Here is a 17,370-nt window from a genome sequence, read left to right on the forward strand (position 1 = left end):
ATAGAATAAACAGATGGAAAAATTCTTTTAACAATGAAAACTATGAATATATTTTATCAAAGAAAATTACGAATAACTATTATCAAAGGAAAATACGGCTATATTTCGTCTGCCGTTACGTTCTGAGTTCAAATTCCGCCGAGGTCTTCTTTGCATTTCATCCTTTCGGGGTCGATAAATTAAGTACCAATTACGCACTGGGGCCGATGCAATCGACTAAATCCGTGTATCTGTCCTTGTTTGTCCCCTCTGTGTTTAGCCCCTTGTGGGTAATAAAGAAACAAATTATTATTATTATGATTATTATTATTATTATTATTATTATTATTATTATTATTATTATTATTATTATTATTATTATTATTATATATATATAAGATGTATTCCGTCAGGGACGTATCAGAATACAAAGTAGAGCTCGTTCACCTTTATTATTATCAGACAGCCGGTAGTATTACGGTATACTTTCAAGTCTAGGTTTAGACATTCATCGTGTGCGAAAATAAAATAAAATTGAATAAATAGAGTCAAGAATGAGTACGTTTAGACGGCTATTTAATAAACGCTACACATGCTTCGATACAACATAGATCCATGTACACACAGGGTCTAAATTAAGTGTATAATGGGATCCAGTTGTATCTCCCTAGGTAATATATAATCACTGTCTCCGTTAGGAAATCCTTGACTTTGATGCTAACACATCCAACTGGCTCTTTTGAATCTAGTAGACGGTGGCAGTTCCGATTCGCTCGTTTATTACTGTTCTTATTTTATTGTTTTAACTAATGTCCATTGTCTGGAAATCTTTTGTTGCATATCTTCGGCGACAGTTTTCATTTCCGTGTGTGTTCTTGCTCCACTTACTCCATTCAGTTCTTCCAAGATGTGTATCATTATGTGCGCATGCGTTTGAGTTCTCGTTTGTGTCTGTGTATGTGTGTGCGTGTGTGTTTGTGGGGGGGGGGGGTATCATAGTTTTTAGCAATAGTGTGGCCTTCCCTTCAGCCCCATCTTCTCACACCAATGCGTTACTGTTGTCCTAAGACCACACCAAAAATATCTGGAAAAGCTCCTGTATTCTTCTGTGTACGTGTGTTCGCCCACGGTGTTTCCATCATGGTAGTTGTTGTTGTTATTGCCATCGCTGTCACGGCCGCTACTGCCGCTGTCGTTGTTAATTTGTGTTGTTGACATTGTTATGGCCATCCATGAAATGTCTTGTGTGTGTGTTTGTGTGTTTGTGAGTGTGTGTGTGCATGGGTTCACTTCATATGTTGTATGTATTCATGCTCTTTATATAGTTTCATTTATTTATTCTATCTATCTCTGCCTTATATTTATCGCAGGTATGTGACAAATATATTTATATATTCATTTATCTATCTATCTATCTATTTATTTACTTACTTATTTATTTATTTATTTACTTATTTATTTATTTATTTATTTATTTATACATCTGTCTCTATTTCGCATAAGTAACACGGGTAAATGCATATATGTCTTTTGTGCATGTATGTTTCCGAGTATTATTTACGATTTTTCCCCTCTCTTCTTATTTTTTCTGTCTTTAGTCATGTGGCGTGTTGTGGTGATGACTGTTACTGCTACATTCTTGTTTTCTATTGAGGCTCGGTCTGCCTACTGTTATGTGTGTAGCCTCTGTGATCTGTCTAAGTGTCGATAGTACTTTAACTTCTATGCTACTAACTGAGCCTCTATGTTCTGCCTGAGCATGTTGGTAGAGCACTGACGAGCTTTTCTCGTCTTTGAGCTCTCGCCAATGTTCACATATACGCTCTCCAATGCAGTCTCCAATGCAGTCTCTCCAATGTAGGTAGTTATCATGCTTCTGTATCATCTTTCAGTACATTGTAAACTATACACTACATTCCTAACCTTACAGTTAACCTGTGGGTTCATATTACATACAACACAATTGTACTCCATACAAAGGGACTTATCAAAGGATAGGCATTGCAGATCAGGGATTTTAATGGAGCATCAGGCCTCTCTACTACTTTATTTCGTAGATTAGTCTTACTTAATATTTTTCTAAAAAGATGTGCTAGTTCGCCACCAGGAATACCATCAACGAACGTGGCACTGGTATTTTTTGTTGTCATACCAATTTTTGATCTTATTTATCTTATTACTGGTCCTTTCTGTGTTGTTACAGGATTTAGTCCTGGCTCCTTTGTACACTCTAATCTTGTCCCTTTGATTGTACCCAGAGAAATGCATGCGGTGGGTGAAGTGTTGTGTGTCGTCCCAATTCCATCACTCTTACCAAGTCAGCTATAAGAATATTGAAGTTGGCGTTGTCTGCAATCACTACGTTCTTGTGAACAAGGTTCTTAGAGGCCATGGGTTTGGCATAATGAGAGTGAAGGATCAGGACCTTAGCGTTCTTCGTTTCTAGTCAGAGTTCAGTGTCTAAAACGGGTAATCAATAAATAGAGTGTTTACTAGACTCCTAACCCTAACCCTATACTCTGGTGGATGGAGTTAGCTATTTGTTGGATGCTCTCCATAGTGTTAGCTTCTAGATCATCAACATTTGGCTACTATGTTCATACTATCTAGAAAGCGGGAGTACATGGTTATGTTTATGGAGTTCTCTGCTAATTTCTCTTTGAGTCTCCTATCCCACCATACCATAAATAGGTTAGCCACATCGCCAGCTATACTGAAACCAATGGCTGCACCTTCCTCTTGGGTGTATATCTTGTTACTAAACTTAAATATATGGCCCTTGAGCGTGGTCATGGTACTCGCATCCACCGCATGCACAACCATCTTTTTAACTTGATCATTATTTTCGGGGGTCCGTATTAGCTCTGGTCCGCCCATTCCATCTCTCTTTAGAGGTCATCTTGGCTATAGAAGTTATTGTGTATGAGTATGTGTGGGGGTGCCTCTACTTCTTATCGATCTAGTGGGACAGAAACAACTAAGGTCGTGTTTATCTAAGTAACCATTGTCACATGTCAGTCTCAGGAGGAGGCCTAATTCTTCAGTGTCAGCACCACGGAACTCCACATCGCTCTCGCTGATCACCTCCACGCATTTCTCCGCACCAAAATCAACATCAATGGATGGGTACAGGAACACTACGTCCATACTGCCTATTATGCATCTCGTCAGGTCATGTGCACGGTTGCAGTCATTTATTCTGCTGAGGAGCTCCTCTACGCTGTCACACACATCTGGGGATATTTCTATTAGAAGGTATTATCATTGAGAGGAAGTAGGAGATCCGGTAGTCGTTGGCAACATTGGATCCGCAGACCGGTCTCGTCGGTGGTTCTGTCACTGGGTCAGTAGTTATCTTATGATCCTTGTGCAGTCCATACAGTGCCGGGATGTCATTGTTGGTGCCCTGGAAGTTTTTGGCCGTTCGCTTCTTTGTTCCTAGGTTGTTTGACCACGTCATCATATGAGATTGAGGATCTTTTCTCTCTCTCTCCTCACACACCCGTATCGTTGTTTCCCTCATATTGGGTAGGTACCCTTCAACGAAAGGGTTTGCATCCCTCAACAGACGAATGACGAAATAGAAGCACGATTCAGCATAGCCAGTACTAAACTTATAAAAATTTTAGAACAAAACACTAGAAGACTCTGCAAGAAGACCACAAGTGGTCTGCGCAAGCGCATACAGCGCACAAGAAATAGGGAAGTCGTGTGTTTCCGCACGGAAAAGTCCGGCGGAATATCAGTAGACAGCCTGTCGAACGACATCTAAGTGATGCATCCCCAAATCACCAATATGATGTAAACAACGATACGAGAGTATGAGGAGAGAGAGAGAAAGAGAAAGAGAAGATCCTCACTGCTCATATGATGATGTCAAACATCCTAGGAGCAAAGAAACGCACGGCCAACAACTTCCAGGCTACCAGCAATGACATCCCGGCACTGTATGGACTACGCATACACACAAACAAGGACTCAAATGCATGCGCACATAAGGATACGCATCTTGGAATAACAGAATGTGGTAAGTGGAGCAAAAATACACATGAAAACGAAAAGTGTTGCTGAAGCGGTCACAGATGTGTGACGAAAGATTTCCGGACAATGGACATGAGTTAAAACAATAAAATAAGAATAGTAATAAACGAGTGAAAAAAATATGCCCCTTAATGTTGAGATAAGTTGATATGTAATTGGACCATTTCATGAATCTGTTACGTTTATTTGCATGAGTACAAGTGTTATTTTTATGCTGATATGTCAGGTAGTTTTCAGACATTAGCGTCTTCTAATATGCAGTGCGACTCGTATACGTACTTGTTTGCCCCTGATATATATATATATATATATATATATATATATATTATATATATATATGTATGTTTGCATGTATGTATGTATGTATGTATGTATGTATGTATGTATGTATGTATGTATGTATGTATGTATGTATGTGTTTGTTTTATGCATTTATTCTCATGCATATAGTTGCATATCCAGACATGCTCATATATATATATTTAAATGATAAGCTTCTGGAAAGTTTTACAGATTTTTACAGTTCCAGTGAGGGATTGAATGTGTATCCTCCAAATTAGCTTTCTCCCTTCTGGTTTTGAGAGGCCTAACTTCTCAACATTGGTATTTAGTTACATATCACCAGAGCCCCAATAATTACAGGTATAAATCTGAGCTTGTAATCTGGATAGAGTAACTGCAGATTTCTCAATAGTTCAGCGTAGGTATTCGCTTTTTCCCTGATCGCCAGCTTTATGTTAACATCCGCAGAGCAGCTAATTTCCACAACTGTGCACAGTTTCACTTCTCTATCCCAAATCATAATATCAGGTCCGTTGTGCTTACATTTTGCTGAGGTCTTCACCGGGAAATTCCACAAGTATTCCTTTTTATTATGAGTGGCTATGGCTTGTACCATTCTGTGGGTTCTTATTTCTTGGTCCTCGGGGTTGACCTTCCGAAACTCAGAAGTTATCTTGGCTATTGAATAATTGTCACATATTATTTTACAGATAAATTTCCTCTATTTACATTATATTGAGGTCTCTTTCTTTCTTTTGTTATCTTACAGTTTTTACCAATATATATAATTATATATATATATATACATATATATATATGTATACATATATATATATATTATGTATATATATATATATATATATATATATATATATATATATATATATATTATATATATATATTATGTATATATATATATATATTATATATATATATATATATATATATATATATATATATATATATATATATATATATATATATGTGTGTGTGTGTGTGTGTGTGTATATATATATATATATATAGTTATTGAAATGGATAAATGAATTATCTTGTTACGGATTATTCAAAAGATAACCGATACCTGGGTAGCAAAAATCACAACAGAAAAATCACGGTTGAGGTTACGACCATGGGGTCTCAAACCCGTGCCTTAATGCGGAAATTTGAAGTTTATATATTTAGTGTAGGAAGAAATGAAGCTGAACGAAGATTTAACAAAATTCCTTTTTATTATTTTCTACATATGTTTTAAAGGCTGCAAAGTCCCTAATTCGGATTGAATAATGAGACCATTTTGCAGCCTTCTCTTCAGGAAAATCCAGGAACTTAATTCTCCAACAAAATGCACATCAAACTTTTCGACAAACCTCTATCAAACGGTAAAGACACGATAAAATCGACCATTCCAGTCTAAAGGTTGAATTCGCGTTCTTCAAACGCCAGACTAATAACACGCAGTAATAATAATAATAATAATAATAATAGAACTGGCACAGATATTAGCAACCTCCATGCCAGCCTTGGAGTTAGTAATAGTAATAAGGATAAGAGCAAGGGTAGCGACTTTAACGTAAGTAATGGTAATAGGGATAAGGGCACTGATCGAGTCAATAATGTAGGGAGTCCCAACAACAATATTAGCAGCGGTTTTAACAACAGTAGTATCACGGACATTAGCAATTACAGCGTTCTCAGTGGCAGGGAGTATACAGGCGATATTGCATTAAATAGTAATGATGATGGGGTTAATAATGTCGAAGACAGCCGTAGTTTTTACAATCATCATAGTAATAAGAACGCCGTATTAATATCGGAAGCTAACCCCAATAGAATAAGGTTCTTATCTAGTAATTCCAAGATTAGAAGCGCCATTTACCAGTGCACAGTTTATACTGATTCAGATGTCTATATGTATATCGGAGCTTCATCATCGAAATTGGCTGTTAGAATATCGAATCATTTCTCAACGTTTCGCGATTTTGGAAAGCAACACGCTACTGGACTAAGTAAAGTAGTCTGGCGTTTGAAGAACGCGAATTCAACCTTTAGACTGGAATGGTCGATTTTATCGGTGTCTTTACCGTTTGATAGAGGCAAAAGAATCTGTAATCTTTGCAACTCAGAACTATTTCATATTCTGTTCGCCCAAGGGCAACTTGTTAACTCGATTGTGGAAAAATTCTTTTAGATGCCCGCACTGGAGGCTGCACACATTTCTTACATTCCAATGAAGTCTAAGATAGTTAACCCCTTGATTTCCTAAGAAAAGAAAAGAATTTTGAATTAAATTTGTAAGGGGAAATCATTCCCCTATTAGCGTAAGAACTGCTACTTATCTAGAACTGCCTTCAGGGATGTCACTGTTATCCTCCCATTGTTGACATTCCATCCCTCTACCAACTGGTTACAGACGAACACACAGACACAGTTTTTTTCAGCTGCTTGACCATTAATAGCTGCTATATCTCTCTCCCTTGCAGCCTTCTAAACACACACTGCCACACATACATAGGCGCACACACACATACATGTAGGCATTTCTCACACCCAAACGCTATAGCACTCATTCTTAAAACAATTCGAATTTTAACACCAGTCATACAGAATACATTCTCACTCTTTGATTTTCCTGTAGCCCTCTCCCCTGTTAGCCGGATTTTGACCTTGTTTTATCGCAACGGACTTTTTCGTCGGCTTTCACCCGGCCTGGCGTCAACGCATATTGAGAGACAGTTCTGTGCCATTTATCCCATGGGCTCCTCGCGAGCGTTTGTCGAAAAGTTTGATGTGCATTTTGTTGGAGAATTAAGTTCCTGGATTTTCCTGCAAAATGGTCTCATTATTCAATCCGAATTAGGGACTTTGCAGCCTTTGAAACATATGTAGAAAATAATAAAAAGGAATTTTGTTAAATCTTCGTTCAGCTCCATTTCTTCCTACACTATATATATATATATATATATATAATATATATATATATATATATATGCACATGCAAACATATATACATAGAGCATAAAAAATAAAGAATACTTAGAAGAAAATTCATAATTCCTTGACTCGACAGCTGTTTAGAAAGCTCGGAATTACGTAATAATCGTAATGTTTATAATTTTCCGATGGAATATGCAAAACAGCTTGAGTAAACTCTGACACGGATATATTACAATAATATCTGGCCAGATAACCGAAGAGATGGTGTTGTGGATTTCCACCTCGGCATCCGAAACTCAGAGTTTTATCTTGGCTATTGAGATATATACATATATATATGTATACATATATATATATATGTATATATATATATATATATATATATATATATATATATATATATATATATATATATATATATATATATATGTATATATGTATATATATATATATATATATATATATATATATATATATATATATATATATATATATATATATATATATGTGTGTGTGTGTGTGTGTGTGTATATATATATATATATATATAGTTATTGAAATGGATAAATGAATTATCTTGTTACGGATTATTCAAAAGATAACCGATACCTGGGTAGCAAAAATCACAACAGAAAAATCACGGTTGAGGTTACGACCATGGGGTCTCAAACCCGTGCCTTAATGCGGAAATTTGAAGTTTATATATTTAGTGTAGGAAGAAATGAAGCTGAACGAAGATTTAACAAAATTCCTTTTTATTATTTTCTACATATGTTTTAAAGGCTGCAAAGTCCCTAATTCGGATTGAATAATGAGACCATTTTGCAGCCTTCTCTTCAGGAAAATCCAGGAACTTAATTCTCCAACAAAATGCACATCAAACTTTTCGACAAACCTCTATCAAACGGTAAAGACACCGATAAAATCGACCATTCCAGTCTAAAGGTTGAATTCGCGTTCTTCAAACGCCAGACTAATAACACGCAGTAATAATAATAATAATAATAATAATAGAACTGGCACAGATATTAGCAACCTCCATGCCAGCCTTGGAGTTAGTAATAGTAATAAGGATAAGAGCAAGGGTAGCGACTTTAACGTAAGTAATGGTAATAGGGATAAGGGCACTGATCGAGTCAATAATGTAGGGAGTCCCAACAACAATATTAGCAGCGGTTTTAACAACAGTAGTATCACGGACATTAGCAATTACAGCGTTCTCAGTGGCAGGGAGTATACAGGCGATATTGCATTAAATAGTAATGATGATGGGGTTAATAATGTCGAAGACAGCCGTAGTTTTTACAATCATCATAGTAATAAGAACGCCGTATTAATATCGGAAGCTAACCCCAATAGAATAAGGTTCTTATCTAGTAATTCCAAGATTAGAAGCGCCATTTACCAGTGCACAGTTTATACTGATTCAGATGTCTATATGTATATCGGAGCTTCATCATCGAAATTGGCTGTTAGAATATCGAATCATTTCTCAACGTTTCGCGATTTTGGAAAGCAACACGCTACTGGACTAAGTAAAGTAGTCTGGCGTTTGAAGAACGCGAATTCAACCTTTAGACTGGAATGGTCGATTTTATCGGTGTCTTTACCGTTTGATAGAGGCAAAAGAATCTGTAATCTTTGCAACTCAGAACTATTTCATATTCTGTTCGCCCAAGGGCAACTTGTTAACTCGATTGTGGAAAAATTCTTTTAGATGCCCGCACTGGAGGCTGCACACATTTCTTACATTCCAATGAAGTCTAAGATAGTTAACCCCTTGATTTCCTAAGAAAAGAAAAGAATTTTGAATTAAATTTGTAAGGGGAAATCATTCCCCTATTAGCGTAAGAACTGCTACTTATCTAGAACTGCCTTCAGGGATGTCACTGTTATCCTCCCATTGTTGACATTCCATCCCTCTACCAACTGGTTACAGACGAACACACAGACACAGTTTTTTTCAGCTGCTTGACCATTAATAGCTGCTATATCTCTCTCCCTTGCAGCCTTCTAAACACACTGCCACACATACATAGGCGCACACACACATACATGTAGGCAATTTCTCACACCCAAACGCTATAGCACTCATTCTTAAAACAATTCGAATTTTAACACCAGTCATACAGAATACATTCTCACTCTTTGATTTTCCTGTAGCCCTCTCCCCTGTTAGCCGGATTTTGACCTTGTTTTATCGCAACGGACTTTTTCGTCGGCTTTCACCCGGCCTGGCGTCAACGCATATTGAGAGACAGTTCTGTGCCATTTATCCCATGGGCTCCTCGCGAGCGTTTGTCGAAAAGTTTGATGTGCATTTTGTTGGAGAATTAAGTTCCTGGATTTTCCTGCAAAATGGTCTCATTATTCAATCCGAATTAGGGACTTTGCAGCCTTTGAAACATATGTAGAAAATAATAAAAAGGAATTTTGTTAAATCTTCGTTCAGCTCCATTTCTTCCTACACTATATATATATATATATATATATATATATATATATATATGCACATGCAAACATATATACATAGAGCATAAAAAATAAAGAATACTTAGAAGAAAATTCATAATTCCTTGACTCGACAGCTGTTTAGAAAGCTCGGAATTACGTAATAATCGTAATGTTTATAATTTTCCGATGGAATATGCAAAACAGCTTGAGTAAACTCTGACACGGATATATTACAATAATATCTGGCCAGATAACCGAAGAGATGGTGTTGTGGATTTCCACCTCGGCATCCGAAACTCAGAGTTTTATCTTGGCTATTGAGATATATACATATATATATATGTAGTAATATTTATCCCCACTTAAACGTGAATGTTCCGTTAGAACAAACTATACTGCGGTAGTTACCATGAGAGAAACTTTCAATTGGCTTTTGGTGCAAAATACACTCTTGTTTATATCGCTAGCAGCAAGATAAATCTCAGCCGAGACCACCAGCTCACGTGATTTCGACCTTCCTTAGTCTCATCAATGATAGACACTCAACCACTAGAGGTACCAGCGATCCATCGTCTCGTCAATGAAATGTAGAAAAATAGTGCCAGAACAGGTGCTGGTATTACTATTAGTCAGTCAACTTGTTAAAAATATATATATTAGCGACAGAAGCACTATTAATACTGAGAAGTAATATTATCCCCACTCAAACGTGAATATTTTGTTAGAACAATCTACACTACGGCAATTACCACGAAAGAAACTCTCATATTGGCTTTTGTTTTTCTATATATTGCTGGCGGAGAGATGGAGGTAAGTAGAGATAGATACCTTAATGCAGAATAAAAGTTTGTTGAACAATTGCTAATATTTGGAATGTATACTCTTAACTTTGGAAAATGTAAAATACTTCAAATAAATAGAAGTATTTGTTGCTGATGTACAGCTGACAAAGCTGTGTTATAGGGAAAGTAGATTTGATTTTTTCCAGTTTCAGCTTATGAGCTGTGGCCATGCTGGGGCACCGCCATTTGGTGTTGCTACTTGGTTTCACTTCATGAAGGCTTTCTAGCAGCTGCTATTTGGTGCATGAGAGAGTTCGATGCAGCTGCCCTCATCTGCACCTCCTGCCGTGAAGTTGGTTCATCTGGGACACCTGACAGGAAGAGATCCAGCTTCATTTTAAAGACATCTGTATCCACCCCATGCAGGTCTCTCAGGTTCTTCGGGAGGATATTGAAGAGCTGTGGGCCTCGGAAGCCCAGGCTATCACAGAATCTTGTCCTACATCTTGATGGCAAGTTTGGAGTCCTAGGCACCACGCAGTGGCGCCCAGTTCTGGCATTTGCGTAACTCTCGATGCCAAAGTTCAGGACACTTCCCTCCAGGATCTTCCAGATGTATATTATGGCATATCTTTCCCGCCTACGCTCCAGGGAATATAATTTTAATTTCCTGAGTCTTTCCCAGTAGCTTACATTCTGCATAGAGGCTATCTTCTTCGTGTAGCTACGTTGGATCGCCTCGAGCTCTGTGATCAACTTGACACTGGATGGTGACCATAACTGAGAGCAGTAGTCAAAGTGGCTTAGGACAAGTGTCCTCCAGAGGACCATCATGGTTTCTTCTTCTCTTGTTCTAAAGGTTCTGAGGATCCATCCGGCCAGTCGTCTACATTTCATTGCCAATTTAGCAACATGTACACGAAAGGTCGCGTCATCACTCATGTAAATACCCAGGTCACGCACTGATTGTGCCTCTGGGATTGCTATTCCTCCGGGTCCAGTGTATTCATTGGGTATTGCATTTAGTTTTGCATGCTGATAGTATAGAGCTTGAAACTTTTCAGCATTGAACTGCATGCTATTCTTTTCGGCCCACTTGTATATTTTGTCTAGCTCACATTGCAGGTGTTTAGTGTCCTCAGGGTTCTGTATTGCCTGTGAGACTTTTGTATCATCTGCATAACTTGTGATCGTGGCTCTCTGCGTGGCTGAGGGCATGTCTGAGAGGGCCATTATGAACAGTAGTGGTCCCAGAACAGTGCCCTGCGGAACACCGCTCACTATTTGCGTGTTAATGGAAGTGGCCCCATTGGCCACTACCACCTGACTTCTATCTTTCAGAAAGTCATGAAGCCATTCTCCCAGTTTTCCAACTATGTTGAGATCACGCAGTTTGTGACATATCATTCCATGATCGACTTTATCAAAGGCCTTTGCAAAGTCGAGATATATCACTTCCACATTTGAGTGGTTGAGCAGCCGTTTCAGCACCCAGTCATAGTGTTGTAGGAGCTGAGTTAAACAGCTTCTCCCTGGTCGGAAACCATGTTGGGTGTCGGGCAGCAAGTCATTTTCTTCAAGGAAGGTGATCAGCTTCCTTCTGACTATTCGTTCCATGACCTTGCTGATGTGTGAGGTCAGAGAGATAGGTCTATAGTTCTTGGCTTCCGCTCTGCTACCTCCTTTATGAATGGGGCATATTTTACCTTCCTTCAGTTTTCTTGGAAGTTTGCCAGCTGCAAGGAAGCTCTGAAAGAGGAACTGCAGTGGTCTTGCTAGGACTCTCTTACATGCTTTTAGGAGGATTGCCGGGAATCCATCGGGGCCAGTAGCTGAGTCTGTTTTCATTTCATCTAAACACACTTCTAAACACACTGCCACACATACATAGGCGCACACACACATACATGTAGGCAATTTCTCACACCCAAACGCTATAGCACTCATTCTTAAAACAATTCGAATTTTAACACCAGTCATACAGAATACATTCTCACTCTTTGATTTTCCTGTAGCCCTCCCCCCTGTTAGTCGTTTCTTTGGCATACCTGTAGAAAGCTTTGGGGTTAGATTTTATGTTGTCTATAGCCCAGGCTTCTTTGTCTGCTCTTTCCTTTTCATGGGAGGGTTTCAGACATTTTTCGATTTCCAACAGTTTTATTTTTAGGCGGGACTTTTCAATGCTTTCAATCTGTTTGTTTAGGCGATTTGAAAATTTTGTACGCCGTCTCATTAGAATTTTCCTCTCTCTGGGGATTTTGTTCTTGTGTACAGTGGCCTTTCTCTCTGGGACATATTTGTAGCATATGGCTTGCATTACAGACATGAATTGTTGAAGTTTCACGTCGATGTCTGGCGAGGAGAGACATTTAGGTTCAAAAGTACAGATATTCACCATATAATTTGGAATATCGAATGTCGTAAATTAGATAATGACATAGTCTTGTCTCAGAGGAGCATCGGATTTGTGGCCGGGCACAATCAAAATTCGAACTGGTGTGCAATTACATTGGGTTAGAAAATTGTCCAACACTCTGGTTCTTGAGTTGTTCAGCGAACTGATTCTTTAATTACTTCCGGTTCATAACAGACGAGCATATTTAAATTCTCCCCAAATCTTTAAAGGTAGGTATCATTGCTAACTTTACTGCTTTCTCACACATTTTACTAGCTAAATAAAAAGTAGCACACATTCTTACTCGCAAAACCTGTTTTCATCGAACAATGGTTTAAGTTTTGAAAAGAAATCCTATACATACTCCTGTATCGTCGCCATAATGAGATAATTGTGGATATGTTTTAGGTAGTGCGGCGGTTTTAGAATTATGTTTAGGAATAGAATATATTATGCTTCAAGATGATTTCCCTATTCGAAATGTATTAATGTTATGTTTATGATCATTTCAGATATTCATAATACAATCAGAAGCTTTCAATCGTGAGTTATTTTAATTGATTTTTGTATGATATTGCTTATATATAACCTAGTACATTGTTCTTTATTTTATTTTTAATTAATTTATTTATTTATTGAGATAAGTCAAATTTGGCTGCAATTTCTAGAAGATTGAGTGACCACGCCGAAGTTCCCTCATTAGTTCATATTACTATAATGCCGGTCTTTTTACCTGAAATTTACGATGTTGTTGGTGTTATTTTTAGGTAAATATACAGGACGATGCAATAAAGTAGCAGATATTGTGTTCGTATTAGATTCTTCAACCAGCATATGGAAGAGCGATTTTGAGAAACAATTGAATTTTGTTAAATACTTCGTCAAGAATTTGAATATTGGATTAGAAGCAAATCAGGTTTGTAGTAATTTACAAATGTACTTGTAAATATTTGATATATTTCTTGAAATTTTAGCATTTAAAAAACAAATGTCTGTAGTTGGATGTCGTCTATATGTTTTAGCTGATATTGCATCCATATGCAAACATTTAGCGTAATCCCAATGTAGGTTATTTTATGCGAGTAATAATTCAGAAAATATTGCAGTGTTTTTCCTTGACCAAATTTGCTGCACTATTATGTTCCAGTTCATTGGGGAAATAGTTGCTGTTTTCAATATTCTGTTGAAAGTTACCTACTTCAGCTCACCAAAAAGATACAGAAGTTGCTAAGGATGAGAGGCGTACCAAAAAAGAAATCAGATTTTTGCATTATTATTTTATTCACCTAGTTTTACATGTTTACACTTTTATCACCTTCAAAATATTCTCCCTTTGAAGCAATGCATCGGCCCAGACATGTTTTCCGCTCTTCGAAGTAGTCCTGGAACTCGTGCAAAGTGATACCTTTTAACACCTCCGTCTTTTTTTCTTCACCTCTTACACATCTGCAAAATGTTCTCATTTAACGACTTTCCCCATTCGGGGTATCAGAAAAATGCCACAGGGAGCAAGATCGAGCGAATAGGGAAGGTGGATAAGCGGGATCATCCCATTTGTGGCAAAAACTGTCATACACAAGGTGGTGTGCGTAGGCGCATTGTTGTGATGAAACCCCCACTCACGACTTTGTCACAGGTAGGGTTTTTTTCATCTCCCCGCACAAACGCTTCAGAACTGCCAAGCAAAATCTGGTTAACAGTTTCACCAGGAAGAACAAATTATCTGTGAACAATTCTTTTCGCATCGATGAAACAAATCAGCATCGTCTTGACATTGGACTTCACTTGACGCGCACTTTTGGGGCTTGGTAACATTGAATGCTTCCATTGACTTGATTGCTGCTTCCATTGACTTGATTGCTGCTTCGTTTCCGGGTCGTAACCGTAGTACCAGCTTTCGTCACCAGTGATGACCTTCAAGAAAACGTCCAGATCAATTTCCAAATGTTCTTTTAGTTCACGACACACATTCAAACTTGACTGCTTTTGATATTCCGTGAGCAAGCGAAACACAAATTTTGCTGCAACTCTTTTCATTCCCAATTCCTCGCTCAAAATTCGATGGTAGGAGCTCCAGGATATACCAGTTAGTTGTTCGGTGATGGTCCTACAAGATCAGTTCATGAATTTTCATGATGCTTTCATTCGTTCGGGAGGTCGATGTTCATCCTGAACGAGGTCGGTCTTCAAGTGACAAGTGACCATTCCTAAAGCGTAGAAATCACTCGTAAACTTTGCTTATGGCACCGTCCTTGTAAGCTGTCTGAAACATGACAAGAGTTTTGGTTCTCGTTTTCCCCAGCAGAAAACAGAATTTCACGGAAGCACGCTGTTCTTTCGATTCAGCCATCGCAAAAATCGACGAACAGGGAAGAAGCACTTGAAAATAAAGACGCACAACGTGGCAGTACAACTTCAGTCGACGACGCCTGTTGGGAAATTTACACTGGGGGTCGCATCAAGTGTCTTCTAGCAGCAGAACGTCTCCGGTTACTTTTGGGTACCCCCTCATATGTGACGGTTGCGACGCAGCTTTATAGCTCATATTAAATTTATCACTCACGAGTGAAACGAAAATCATTGCCCGGCACAGAATATGAAATGGAGGACATGCTAAAAGTAATGAGAACATAAACTCTTCGCTCAACATGATGAAAGTCTTTTCCTTCACGTGTATATGTATACGTGTGTGTAGAGAGATAGATTTATATATATGTTTATAATCGATTAAGGAAACAGAAGACGGATTTGGTATTAGTCTTTATTTTGTACGACGATCGTTTCGACCCATTCTGCGTCTGTCCCTCATGGGTGGGACGCTGTGCATCATATTGAGTTGCATTAATTTTGCAGACTGGATTATACCAGGTACATTCATACATAAAGTGTCTCGCTAAAGATCTTGAAATCGGGCGGTCATAAAGATCAGTACAAATTCCATCTTCTGCTTTCTTAATCGATTATTGTCTCAACTAACACTGCTGAATTCCTGAAGTAGATCCAACGGAAATATACCCCAACTGCAGATGATACGAGGTAGCCCAAACCGTGCCAGGGCTTTACTCGACACATCAACACCCTAATTGACATATACCCATTAGTCCCAAATATTAGACAGACAGACAGATAGATAGATAGATAGATAGATAGATAGATAGATAGATAGATAGATAGATAGATAGATAGATAGATAGATAGATAGATAGATAGATCAAAACAGTTTGATTCAGATACCTTGGTACTCTGAATTTTAAGCGTGTAGCTAGTCTTTGGCCTTTGAGATCTGAATATCTGAATGAGAGTTCGATTGAAGAGAGTTAAAGTTTATTACTGGACGTTAGCCCGCGGTATATCAGCTTGATGATGATAATCCAGCGACAGCAATTAGTTGGAAAATAATGCATGGCGAACAGAAAATCGATCGCGTGGTGGACAAGAAATCGGCCGTGTGGTTGGGGAGAAGTCGGAAAGAGTGGTAGATATAGGCTATATGTGTATATATGTACATGTATATGTCCATATATCTGCGTGTATGCGTCCGTACATATACGAATATTATGTGCGTTAGATGTACATTCATACATCCACAGGCATGCACACACACTCACACATACACACGCTCATACTCACAGGCATACACATACGAAGGCATATATGCACACACACACACACACACATACACGCGTGCACATGCACACACACGCACACACATTCACACACACACGGGAACACACACGGGCACACCTTTATCTCCATGTACATATGCACACAAGCACACGTACACGCGCGCTCACACAAATATGCATGTGTACATACTCATGCGCGGGTGCACATGTATATAGGCGTGCACGCGTGTACACACATCCATGTTCATGCATACGGTGAGCGGATGCATATAAGTAGTCACGCACTTGCGCGTGCGCGCATATATACTCGTGTACACATACATAAAGGGTGATGTATAAGGGGTGAGAGTATGCGGGTAGACAGACATGCAGAAATGTTGGGGATTGGTGATTTGCGGTTCTGTTCATGGGGGTTAATTTGTAATGGTGACCTTCGTGCAGGCGGTGCTGGGCCATGACTGGTACTAAAGATGTGTATCCGGGTTGTCGGTGGTTAGTGCTTGAAATTTACCAGAAGGGTGTACTTCTGGTGACAACAATACGATGCCTCATATTTCTTGTTGATGGATACTACGGGTTAGTAGATGGTGCCTAGGGATGCTATCGGATGGTGTAAGGGTGGCTCTGTATACTACAGCCCTTGAGAGGCAGGATCCTCCTAGAGGGTAGGTGCAAAAGTTGCAGGCTGGGCTTGGAGTTTGTATAGGTGGGTTTTTATGGTTGTTGATGCATGCAGTGTTAGATGCGATGTTGTCTAAGCAGGAGTAGCTTACCATGACATTATAGAGGTTGAAGAGTTTGTAATACTTATGGCCTCTGGGAAAATGTTTCTTTATTAGCCACATGAAGCCCTGGCAACTTTGAAGAAACTTCT

The 17,370-nt window shown here is 38.5% G+C and overlaps 1 protein-coding gene across 2 annotated transcripts in view; it reads left to right on the forward strand.

Moving 5' to 3' along the window:
* The window catches only part of LOC115210316 (cartilage matrix protein), a 105,543-nt gene that overhangs the window by 13,695 nt on the left and 74,478 nt on the right, over nucleotides 1–17,370 (forward strand). For both annotated transcript variants that reach the window (XM_036502136.1, XM_029778841.2), the window contains exons 2-3: nucleotides 13,383–13,413; nucleotides 13,638–13,786. In XM_036502136.1, coding sequence (XP_036358029.1) covers nucleotides 13,383–13,413; nucleotides 13,638–13,786 — 180 coding nt within the window. The remainder of the gene's footprint in view (nucleotides 1–13,382; nucleotides 13,414–13,637; nucleotides 13,787–17,370) is intronic.

This window comes from Octopus sinensis, linkage group LG4 (assembly GCF_006345805.1).
Source record: "Octopus sinensis linkage group LG4, ASM634580v1, whole genome shotgun sequence".
NCBI classification, from domain to species: Eukaryota; Metazoa; Mollusca; class Cephalopoda; order Octopoda; family Octopodidae; genus Octopus; species Octopus sinensis.